Genomic DNA, 12037 nt, shown 5'->3' with positions numbered 1-12037 from the left:
TTATTCTTCAATTAAAATCAAGAACTTGACTTTAGGAGGAAGCATGTTATGTTTATATAGCATCAGCAACGCATAGAAAATATTCACCACATATCTGCAGACAGACAAGGCTTCAATTGTTTAAATGTTCTTTTCACTTCATAGATACTAAGGCACATTGACTTTCTATCTGGCTTAATTTTTTAGCTTGTTACCTACTTTCACATTCATGGCATTCTAAATAAATACAGAGCTAGCGCTTCTTCCATGTAACTACCCCCTTGACTTAGAGGTAAAGTTGCCTTTAGCAAGGTATGGCGGACTATGTCACCTCCCCCTCAAAAATGGGCATTTTCTGTACAAGCACTGTAAGTTTTTGCTCCCCTCCACCAACCACATCTGTCCCCACCACTACCCCCCACCCCCACAACACACACAAGCTGCAAACGTTAAGGGAGCATTACTGCATACTGATACTTCCAGTTTAAATGTAATATCTGTGTGAGGGCTAACTAAAGATGTCACAGCTATGTGGGTATGGTTTTTTTTTTTTTTTTCACAGTCCCATTGCCTTTTCCTGGTATTTAGATTATTTGGATAAGTGGCAACTCAAATTAGAATTGAAGTGTCGCAAAGTAGCTCAAGTCATGCCTGGGGTAGGGGAGCAAAAGAGAGAGTAGTTGGGTTTGTAAAAAAACAAAACGAAACAAAAAACATTTAACATAAAGTAAAAAGAACATCGAGAAAGTTGGTTTTGCAGGCTTGCTGACAAGAACCTGCAGATTTTGTATCAGGGATGCTGACTGACCAGCTCTGTGAAATGTTAAAGAAGGTTTCAATGTTCTTTAAGAATCCTAAAACAGTTTAATGCCCTATGTTTAGTAAAAATATGTAGTCTAGGGCTGTTCTTTCCTTTAAGATCCCACATGCATATCAGCTCATGTCCTGAACCACCACTCCCCCATAAACGCATGTATCTATTATAAACAAACCATAATATTTTAAAAGCCATAATCAATTTTAAATCCTAAATTAAAATAAATTATATAGCAAATTAAAATAAATTGTCTTGTGTTAACTCCTGAGTGCTTCTATTTGGGTCCACCTATGTCAGCCTATAAAAGATTTATCTGTAAGTTAGAGTAGGAAGAACAGGGGACCAGATGGAGGGAGCTAGTATGCATTTCCATGCCTCCTTGCTAGAGTAAAGGGCCAGAATCTTTCTATTTACCTGTCCTTTTAATGACAACCACTAATGGCAGTGAAGAAAGGAGAGCAGCCAATATCACCTAGTAGTATTTCAATTACGATTGGGTAGCCACTTCAGGTAAGCTTAAGCATGTGTTAAATCTGAAGTTAACCTTTTTTTCTCAGAAAGATAAGATTGTTTGAGGTTTGGTTTTCAGTTTTTTGGCTTTGTTTTTCTTTCTACATTTTCCTGTTGGACCCAGGGGGAGAAATGGGATTTTAAGAGTATTTTAACGTTATGGCAAAGGAAAACAATAAATGAGGACTTTCCCAAAAGGAGAGGGAGAAAAAAAGACTTCCATGTAGCAAAGAAAAAGAGGGGAGCAACTTCTGGTTGGTTGTGCTCTACCTGCTGAGAACCGGGTCTCAGATGTCCATTAACAAATTAAAAGGAGAGAAGCTGAAACTCTTACTGGAGAGCCCGGCGTCCACGCGCCTCAAGCAGTCTCTTTCTCTTTGTTTTTAAACGCTACTGTAGTGTTGTTTTTCGCTGTCTGAAAGGACCACAGCGTCTAAAACACTGATTGTCATCCTCAGTGGGAGAACAGGTTTCCAATTTCATCAGCTGGAATGAAATTGTGTGTGTATATACTTGGCTTAAAACACTAGAAAAAACGCGGCCTTCCCAGGGCAGCGCTTTTTCTGGGTGGACGGTAAGCCAACAATTCGCCCAAAATTTTGACTCTTTTTGTTCCTGGCTGGCTCATCCATCTCTTTCGGGAATCTTCAGGTGGAGCTACTGGAGTCAATCAGACTGGGGGGGGTTCACTATGATCTTGAGGGGCTCAGAAGTCCCCACCTAAGGTCGCAGAGCATACCTGCTGGCTAAGGGACTGAGCCCTGGGGCAGCTTCAGTGCTAATTGCCCTTTGGGGGCGAAATGGGCACAGGCACTGGTTCCGCTGGCTTCCGGCAGCTGGAGGAGGTAGTTTGGGAGAGTTTTTAGCGTTCCCGCCCTGGGAAAAGCTCAGAAAAAGGAGAAATAGCTCAGAGAGAGCACGTGGGCCACCAGCGACTCTCCTCACCTTAACCCTGCCCTCCCCTCACCCCGCGTCCCTGTCAGCGCCGCCTACCCTACCAGAGCAGGGCAGAACGCTCGTGGCGGCAGCCCGGCCCGAAGCGCACCGCAGGCCTCAGCTGGTGCCTTCCCTACTGGGGCCCCGGGCCGTGCGTGGGGAAGAGGCTGCTGCCCGGCCCAGGATCACCCGCCAAGGGAAAAACGTCCGACCAGGTCCCGCCGAACAGGAGGAGCTGCCGGCCCGGCCGGCCCGAGTCTCTAGAAACCAGGTGCGCTCTCCTCGCCAGTCGCCGTTCCAGCGACAGGCCGGAGACACCTGGCTGGCACTCCTCCGCCAACCGCGCGGGTGAAAAGATCCCAAAGCCGAGGCCGAGGCCTCAGGAAGCGAAGGAGACGGGACCTATCTGAAGCAGGAAAGGCAGTACGGAACAGGCGGCGGGGCCTAGGCCGCCTCCCGACTAGGCTCTGAGGCCAGAGGCAGGCCCTGGACCCAAAGCGCGGTGTCGGAGCACCAGAGAACGTTCACACCTGCGGCTCGGCCCGGTTCAGCAAGGGGCCAGGGCGCCTTCATCCCGCCGCCGCCCGGCCTGCTCCAAGCCCTCAGTCGTGCGTCCGGGGCCACCTACGTGCCTCGCCCAGAATTTAGCTCTGCTCCACGACTCCAAGCGGGAGACCCGGACTTGGGCCGGGGAGGTGGCTCCGGGGTACACAAGACGAGGGCTGCTCCTTGCCCAGCGAAGCTCAGGCTCCCGCCTCTTTGTCTTGCCCTTCGAGGCCTCTGTTCTCAAGGTGTCCGCGGGCCCGACCAGCCTGGAGCTGAGCTGGGATGCGGGACCCGCGCGCGATTCTCTGTGAACTGGAGGAGAAGAGGCCCAGCCAAGGCTGGAAGGAGAGAGCAGCGGCACCCGGACTCGCCGCGCTTCGGGACCGCAGAGCGGCAAGGACGGCGTCTGGAGTCTGCGGGTGGCGGGAGGGGCTCCCCCGGTTTTCTGTAGCCCGAGTCGCGCGGCATGGATGTCTCGGGATTGCCAGGACCTGGAGTTCTGCCTGCAGACTTTACCAAAGGCCTCCAGGCGGGGAAGGCGGTAGGAGTGAAGCCCCCTTCGGCCGCAGCCGCTGCGGGAGTCGCGGCGGCGGCGAAGCAGAGGAAGGGCGGCTCTGCGTCGGTTCAGTGCCAGGTGCTGGCCCTCAAGGTGCGGGGGAGAGAGGCGTTAACGAGGGTTACCGCTCAGCAAACAGACTTCGCCCATAAACGCCAATGCCAATGCCTCTTCCTGGAAGTTTCCACTTCAGCTCGGGGTCAAGACCAAGCTGTCCTTGCCTGGCGAATTGGTTCAAGACCCGCAGCGCCCGGCCGCGGCGGCGCCAGTCTCCTTGCCTGCAGCTCGTGGGGCTTTGAGGGCTAACCGCCGGCCAAGTCCCTTTGCCTCCGAATATTTAGGAAGCTTCGTTCTCAGCCAAGGGGTCAAGGCGAGCTGGCAGCTGGGATCCGAACAATTGTGCGTTCAGATTTAAAACGTCAGGGGGGAAAATTGCCATATTTTTAAAATTTTACTTGGCAAAAGGCTGTAAAGTTTCGTCCTAAAAACACTACTTATAAGCCGTTGTTCATTACTTTTGGCTATCATTAAGAAACCTGCAGAGGAGAAACGAAAAGTGGCTTTTGATTCAGTTAAACTGAGACGCCGAGAAGATAAATTGGAGGTTCCTTAACAGCTGGTCCTCGAAGATTTCCTCAAGGAAAAAAAATGTGGTTAGTTCCCCCAATGATCGCTCTAAAATGATTGCCAAGAAAACTCACAGCAATATCCAGCTTTCTCACCTCCTCCTGCTTGTCCCTAGTTTAGCCAGACTGAGCCAGCGATGGCGGAAGACGGCATATTGTGCAATTTCTTATTAAACACATCTGGAATATGCACACTCTGAACCGAGTGCCAGGGATTTTACAAAGAGTTTATGACTGTGACAGAAAATTGTCCTTTTAACGAGTTTACAAGCAGTAATCACAGGGGTTTTTACGGGACTGGCCCGCTCTGCTCCTTGACCGATCTGCAGACATTTCTTTCCAAGATTCACCAACCAAGGGAGCAGGAAGTGGGCCGGGGCGCCCAGGGAGACAGATCTTCCACGAGTCTAAAATTATACCAAGCAGAGCTGGAAGAGTGGGGGGTAGTCATCGGAGTAGGAAGAGAGGGCATGTAAGAAATTAAAGTAATTGGCCCTTCCTTATTTTCCAGGGAGATTTCCGCGGTGTCCTTTGAAGCCTGTCAGGGTCATTGAAAGCTATCTTTGTGCAGGGTGTTTGTTTTGGGGAGTGAATGTGAAGAATGTGCAGAGATCCCCTGTGAGAGCCCCTCCTGCAGAGGGTGGCATTTCTCCGTGGCCCAAGACATGGAGAATAAACACCCTAGTGACTTAAATAAACACCAACTTAATGATCCAAAACACTAACAAGGGAGATTGGGACCCTGAGCTCCCAATTCAAATGATGGTCTCCCAGCGGCTGTGTGCACATCTGTCCATCACTGAGGGGGGAAAAATGACTTCATAAGTAAAAGTGACTACAGTTAAGTACAGTGATCCTTTCTCCTTTGAACTCAGTCAAAGCTATTTGACATTAAAAAAAAAAAAAACCCTCATAATAAGAAGGCCAAAATTCCACTCCCCACCCCATACACACACCTCACTCTCCTGGATCAGGACAGGAAAGATAGGAAAGAGTAATAAAGAAATGAATATATTAATAGTGATACAGATGGGGGGAAAAATCAAAATTATGAAACTGTCATGTCAGAAAATAAATAGACTCTCTCTGGGGACCAATATTTTTACAAAGCACAAGCAAGCCAATCCTGTTATCCTGAGTAGAATTTTAATAAATAATGCCATTTGTTTCACTAATTTTAAAAGCTAAATACAAAGATACATCATTTTTGCCCCAGGCAAAAATAATATGGAGCCTACATGATTACTGGGATTTTCCTGGACACTATCCGGCAGCAGTGCAAAAAGCTCCTGTCCTACTGGTCTGCATTCTATTTATACAGATTAATTCACAATGTTGTTATCCTCGTTCGAGTGCCCCCCTTTTCTTTCCAAGCAGATAAATTATTTTACTTTCACAGTCTTGTCATAAACTCGTTAATACAAAAGAGCTGAGTTAACATATGAACGCTGTGGAGAAGAGCTAGTGGTAAACAAAACTGCATATCTAATAAAAAAATAAATAAATACCCCAAAGCTAACTTCACTCTTTTTCTGTCACAGAATCAACTCAGTCACCACTCTTGGTTCAGGTAGTGGCCTTCAAAGTACCCTGCAATTCACAACCACCATTAAGAAAGCAAGAAAACTTCAAAAAAATAAAATAAAATAAAAAGGGCCCAATGACAGCAATACACAACTCACCTTTCAGAAACAGAACCGTACTCCTGGTGTTCTACTAAGTTTTAATTTAGACTGGTTTAGGTACAATAGAAAAGAAACCTGAAAACACATGCTGTTTTAGTAACAAATACCAGGTTGTCAGATTTGTTGTATATTTTTGCAGGCTAGAAACTAGGAACAAGAGAAACCCTTAACAGGAGTAGGCTACAGATATGAAAGCTTCAAGGGCACGAGAAGTAATGGCATTCAGGAAAGTGTTTTTTTCACATTGGTACATTTTTAAAGTTTGCCATTAAAAAAACCCAAGAAAACAAACAACAACCAAAACCCCACTAAATTTGACAAAAATAGTTGTATTACTAATGGTCACTGCTATTTCTAACTGCCTTATACAGAGAGCATTAAGACATTTAGGCACTTGTTTTTTTTTTCCCCCTAATACTGTTCTTTCATTTTAATCTACATAAAAGTGTTTAACACTAAATAATGAAAAATGTAAACTTAATTTTCCCCATCAAAAAGTTATAAGATCATATTTTTTTTCTATTCACCTTAAGAATGCAACCAGTTCCTCCTGGCTGGAGGCTCTTATTTTCACTATTTAGACTTCTCTCTCTCTTTCTCCAATTCCTTTTCCTCTTCCCAAAAAGACTTTTCCATAAATAAATTAAAAGGAAATATTTAAAATCCGGTTGATTTGTAATTCCCATTCACTGAAGAAAAAGAAGAAAGAAAGAAAGAAAGAAAGAAAGAAAGAAAGAAAGAGAAAGAAAGAAAGAAAGAAAGAAAGAAAGAAAGAAAGAAAGAGAGAAAGAAGGAAAGAAAGACTACTGAAGCTGGTACATGGATTGCCCAGAATCAAGACTGGGTGACTGGGTGCTTTTGTTTGTTTGGGTTTTTTTTTTTCCCTGATCTCTGCACTGGGATGGGAAATGCAAGAGTCGGAGAGAAGAAGGTGACTAAGCTTGAGACTGCTGTTGGTTTTGAGTTTTAAAAAGATATTTGTGAAAGTCCACCATTCCTTTATGCGCAGAGAACCCCAGAAACAAGCTGCAAAAATGTTCCTGATTTCTATTTACAGGTGTCCCTAGTCACTGCTTCAAGGCCCAGTCCCTCCCCACTTAAGACCCCAAGTCCACCAGACTGGAGGTGAGGGGGCCCAGCAGGGAGTCCTGGAGCTGATGCTGGTGGGCTTGCAGGCCGTGGCTGGGCTGCGAGGTGGTTAAGCCAGGGAGAGAATAGTTTGAGCTCCTGGCGTGGCCCATATTGCCCTGCAGCAGAAGTACCGAGTTCTGGTCTGGACTTTGGGGAGGTGAGAATTCTTCTTCTGAGCTGGACATGAGCGGCTTGCCCCCTTCCAGAGGAGAGAGTTGATTCTGCTTGTTGGAGGAGGAGTTATTGTTTTCGGTGTTCTCCCTAAGAAATAGAGGACAACACCATATGGTTAAAAAAAAAAAAAAAGTAGGTTAAAAAAAGTGTGAGTGGAGGGAGGGGAGCTGGAAGGAGGAAAGGGCCATTGTGCAATCAGTCATATACCCAAATGGAGGAGCTGTGCCCTCCCACCCATCCCCAAGGGTCCTGGGGGAAGTAAGGAGGCAGAGGAGTCTGGAGAAATGGGAAACTACAGACAGAGCTTGTGGGGAGCCAGGTCTTTTCCTCTTCCAGATTTTAGAAAGCCTGATCAGTAGGACTTACTTGAAACAAAAATTATTTTCAAAATTTTGTTCAAGCAGTTATTTTAAAATACCTCTCAACTAGCACCACATTTAGAAGTAATTGAATTTGAAAGTCTTTCAACAAATGGTTGTGAGTGATAAAGAAAATGATCAGAGGACAAACAGAGCCCCACGCGCAGATGTCTAGGGTGAATCAAGTCAATTGTCCTGTTCCCATCTGAGGAAACAATTAAACGTCGAGTTTCCCTGCCCCTGCCCGGAGGTTGTGGTTTCAGAGGCACAGGACAGGTCATGGGAAGTGGTGTCCGGAGCGGCCCAGTGACCTGAGTAAACACAGGGAGCGCAGCCAGTCTCTCCGATTTCATCAGGGAGTGGGCCCTCAGGCCTGGCTTATAGGACGGCCGTTTTGTAACTGAAGTCTAACTGGAACCCTATTGTCCCCGTCCCCGTGTTAGTCGCTCAGTCCTGAGTCGCTCACAGCCCCCTCTCAAGCCCCTGTCGGACATCCACAACAGCGCACTGTTTCCCAGCAGAGGCGACCTCGAGCCTCCGCACAGCCCGCGAGCCGGCGCGGCGTGCCCGGGCGTCGGTCCGGATGCTCGGTGCCGGTAAACGGCAGCATTTCGAAGCCCTGGCCGCTTCCGCCTTCATGCCGGCCCATCCACCGCGGCCCCAGCGCCTGCTGGTCTCCCCCTCTCTCTCCCCTGCCCTCACAGGCTCGCGCCCACTGCAGCCGAGAGGATCCAGGCTCCAGAGGGGAACACGGAGGCGACATCTGCTGCCCCCAGGCTCGGAAGCGAACAAAGGAAACCCAGACCTCCCGGGCGCTCAGGTTTCCCCCAAACTCCTCGGCTTCCCGGAGCGCCCTCGCCGCCGCCGCCGCCGCCTCCCCGCGCTCTTCCGAATCTCCCTCGGAAACTCCACAGCAAACGGATGGAGCCGGGCCAGGTGGACAGGGGGTGTTCGCGCGAGGAGGGCGGAGGCAGAGACAGGTTAAAATAAGATTGCCTTCTGAGCTCCAGAGAGAAGTCTGCGACTGGAGACCCCTTCCTCACGCGGGGCGGCGGCGCCGACCGCCAGATGCACCCGCCGAGGCACCGGGACACGCGCGAGGCAGCCCCGAGAGGAGCAATCCTTTCTGGGCTTGCGGCGCCAGATAATGCAGCGCCAACTCTTCCAAAGCCCTCTTTTCTGTGGAATTCTTTTCAAGACTCCTCCCTTTATACAGTTAATGCGGAATGAAGCGGCGACCTCTCGCCCAAAAGCCTACCAGGAGAGAGCGAGCAAGGAACGCGGCGGGAGTGGGGCAGAGCAGATGTCTCAGGCCAGCTCCACCCCTCTGGGGAGCAAGAGGAGAGAGGTTCGCTACCCTCAGCCCCCACCGAACCCCCTTCCTCGAGACACCAATCAACACTTCCCTTGTACTGGATCCCAAAACTCACTCTGCACCCCCCACCCCCACTCGTCGCCCCAGCCAACCAGGGAGGCATGAAAAACAAACCGAGCGCCAATATTTCCTGACACACCCCAAGAAACCCACGCGCGGGCGCTCAAATGAAATGACTCCCCATCCCTAGCAAGCGATCTCGGAGTTCATGAACTTTCGCTGCAGTACCGCGAAGGCCTGGGCGCCGCCCCGCGGACGGGCTCCAGCCGGCCGGGAGGACGCGGTGGCGGGTGCCAGCTGGGGCGAGAAGGGGCGGAGGGGAAAGGGAGGCTTCCCGGGGTCGCCCGAGCTGCGGGAAGCACGCCGCGTACCTTTCCTTGGCCTCGGCGGCCCGGTCTCTTTGCCTCCGGTTCTTAAACCAGTTGCTGACCTGGGTGGTGGTGAGCCCAGTGGCCTCGGCCAGCTCCCGCTTCTCACGAGGCGAGGGGTACGGGTTGTGCGCGTACCACTCCCGCAGCACGCCCCGCGACTTCTCCTTGAAGCAGTAGCTGGTCTCCTCGCCGTCCCAGATGGTGCGCGGCAGCGGGAATTTTCGGCGCACCCGATATTTGCCCACCGCGCCCAGGGGCCGGCCGCGCAGCTTCTCAGCCTCCACGTAGTGCGCCTTCAGCCACAGTTGCTGGAGCTTGGGATGGTTGTGAGGCGAGAACTGGTGGCTCTCCAGGATCTTGTAGAGCTCGCGGAAGTTCCCGCGGTGGAAGGCAACCACGGCCTTGGCCTTGAGCACGCTTTCGTTCTTGTGCAGGTGGTCGCAGGCGGGGAGCGACCACAGGAACCTGCCCAGACGCTCCAGGTTCCCGCCTTGCTGCAGAACTTCGCACACGCATGCCACTTGCTCCTGCGTGAAGCCGAACGACGGCAGCATCGACATGGCTGGGGCCTGCCGAGGTGCACTGCCCGGGCGCACGCGGCAGGGAGCAGCGCGGAAAAAGCAGGGGCGGCAGCCGCGGGGGGAGGGGGGCGCAGCTGCTCCTAACCCCCTCCCTAGGATTTCCGTAGACGAAAAAGCTGGTCGAAATTTAGGGCTGGGCGGCTGAGGAAGGAGGAGGAGGGGGCGCGCTGGACACCGAGCAGTCGGCTCACTCCGCAGCCTTTTGGGCCTCTCTGGCTCCGGCCTCCCGCCGGGTTGATGCTGCTCGTTGCCGGGGAACTTGGTTTCTGTTCTCCCCGCAGCGGCCTTAAAGCGCGCAGCGTCCCCGGCGCGCTGATTGGCTGCGGGCGGCGCCTATCCGGGGCTGGCCAGCCCGCGCGCCGCCGGGCCAGGCAGCCAGGCCGCGCCGCCCAGAGCGGGGAGGGCGCGGCAGTGGAGCCCGGGATAGGGAGTGGTGGGAGGAGAAGGACCCTGAGAGGTGGGAAGCGGGGTAAGAGGGAGGAGGAGGGAGACGCGCTGCCCAGAGGCGGGGGGTGTGAGTGGGTGAGCGCGTCAGGACCCTGCAACGTGAGCCCCCTCTCCAGTGTCATCTAAGGGCAGCCGTGCACATCTCTGCACAAATCAATGACTCCAGACCTTATAATTCCTCTCTTCTCCCTCCGTACCCCTGTCCCTGTCCCTTGCAGACTTGCCCTTTCCCGGTGAGCTCATATTTAATTACCTTAATGTTGGAATGAATAAATAATGGATTGATGAATAGCTTAGGGAACGCGATAAATAATACAAGATCAGAGCTGGGCTCCGGGCTGCAGCCTCTGGAAGAGTGGCTTCTCCCAGGCTGACTTCAGCTTCAGGAGCCTAATTTCCTCTGCCTTTCTCCCTTCGCCCCCACCGCCCTCCAAAGGGCACAAGTATTCCCAGCTGGATAGGGCTTCTCTCATTTTCAAGAGGCCACGACTATTTGGGACCCAGCGAAGAGCTGTTTAGAGCATTGTTGCTGAGCAAATAAAGATTCTGAGGGTTCATTTGTGATTTGGTATCTTAACGTTCTGCCCAAAAGCGGGCAGCCTTTTGGACTCAGTTTCCCCATCTGCACGTTTGCGTTTTCCAAGGCCACCTCTGCTACTGAGGAATGCCGAGAAGCTTTACTTGCTATTAGCAAAAATGCTTCGGGAACCTCGTACGAAAGGCGCTGGATGGGGTGTAAATTAAATAAAACTGTGTCCGGCTCCAATAGCCATCTGATTGTAACCTAATCCTTGCCCTGCTCTGAGAGGGACACTGCGCTCAAAGCCAGGATGACAGCGGCTCCAAGAAGATTAAATAAAGAGGGGTGTGTGTGTGTGTGTGTGTGTGTGTGTGTGTGTAGGTTGCAATGCTGGCCTATTTTACTGCCAGGGAATGAGAGATGTCCTGAGATTTCAGTCCCATCATCTGTTATTTTGTGTATATGTGGAGAATGTTTAGTAAAACTGTACAAACAAATGTAGCTGTAATTATCTTAAGCCTCATTTGCACACCTTGTTCCAAAGCAATTATTAAAAAGATTTTGAAAACAATTAGCATCTCTAAACAAAGATAATCTATTGTCAGTAGCTGAGACTGGCAGCAGATAAGAACAATGCGGGAAGATAAGGGGAGCAGAATGGTAGAAGGAGAGTGACTTTATAACTATACTTATCTCTGATTAGATAAGTTCAAAACAGAATTTTAAGTACACTTCAAAAATGCTTTTGATTTAAATGCACCCTCTTAGTGAATGCGAAGAACAAACTCTTGGCTCTTTAAACTTGCTTGTCTTCTTCAAATATGTTTTGATTACATGAGCCAGAGCCCAGCTCCACAGAACCATTTATATATTAATACATAAGTGGAGGAGCACTGGGTAAATTTCCTCTTGTATTATTTATATGGTTTCAAAAATAATGTGCCTAGTTCAGTGCACACTGCAATGTACATTTTAAACTCATGAAGAGTTTCACCCCCCTGGCTGTCTCTCCAGAGATTCCAAGTAGAGAGTGCTGCTTCTCCCCTGAACTCCCACACAATGCATTTTTGCATCCTTAAAATTCTGCAGTATCCCATGCAATTAGACCTTGGAGATAAATGCTGATATTTCATTACCTTTAGAGTTATTTTTAAAATGCATTTAATGGGTGCATAGAATTTCTTTTCTTTCTTCTTTTTCTTCTCTTTTTCTTTTCTTTTCTTTCTTTCTTTCTTTCTTTCTTTCTTTCTTTCTCTTTCTTTTTTTGTGTGTGCACATTATTTCAAAAGAGCCCCTACCATATGGTGTGCCCAATGACTTACTTTCTAAACTGGAAGCCTGGCACCGCTGAGCTGAAGCCCATGTGTCCGGTAATTTTCCCTCGCCGTCTTATTTTAGTGCTCATGATGTTTCAGATGAAGTCT

The 12037-nt window shown here is 49.9% G+C and overlaps 1 protein-coding gene across 1 annotated transcript; it reads right to left on the bottom strand.

Moving 5' to 3' along the window:
• Positions 1–5099: 5099 nt before the first annotated feature.
• Positions 5100–9999, bottom strand: SIX1 (SIX homeobox 1). The gene is made up of 2 exons (XM_026480419.4): positions 9066–9999; positions 5100–7047 (listed from the first exon to the last, which is right to left on the bottom strand). Exons 1-2 carry the CDS (start codon positions 9623–9625, stop codon positions 6753–6755), a joined length of 855 nt encoding a protein of 284 aa, XP_026336204.1. The 5' UTR covers positions 9626–9999; the 3' UTR covers positions 5100–6752.
• Positions 10000–12037: the final 2038 nt, after the last annotated feature.

Source organism: Ursus arctos, unplaced genomic scaffold (assembly GCF_023065955.2).
Source record: "Ursus arctos isolate Adak ecotype North America unplaced genomic scaffold, UrsArc2.0 scaffold_25, whole genome shotgun sequence".
Classification (NCBI taxonomy): Eukaryota; Metazoa; Chordata; class Mammalia; order Carnivora; family Ursidae; genus Ursus; species Ursus arctos.
Note: the sequence above shows the minus strand (reverse complement) of the source record. Positions and strands in the feature narration are given on the sequence as shown.

Coding starts and splice junctions, on each gene's coding strand:
- SIX1 (XM_026480419.4), bottom strand. CDS start 9,625: ATGTCGATGCTGCCGTCGTTCGGCTTCACGCAGGAGCAAGTGGCATGC. Junction 7,048..9,065: donor GCCGCCGAGGCCAAGGAAAG/GTACGCGGCGTG, acceptor TCTATTTCTTAG/GGAGAACACCGAAAACAATA.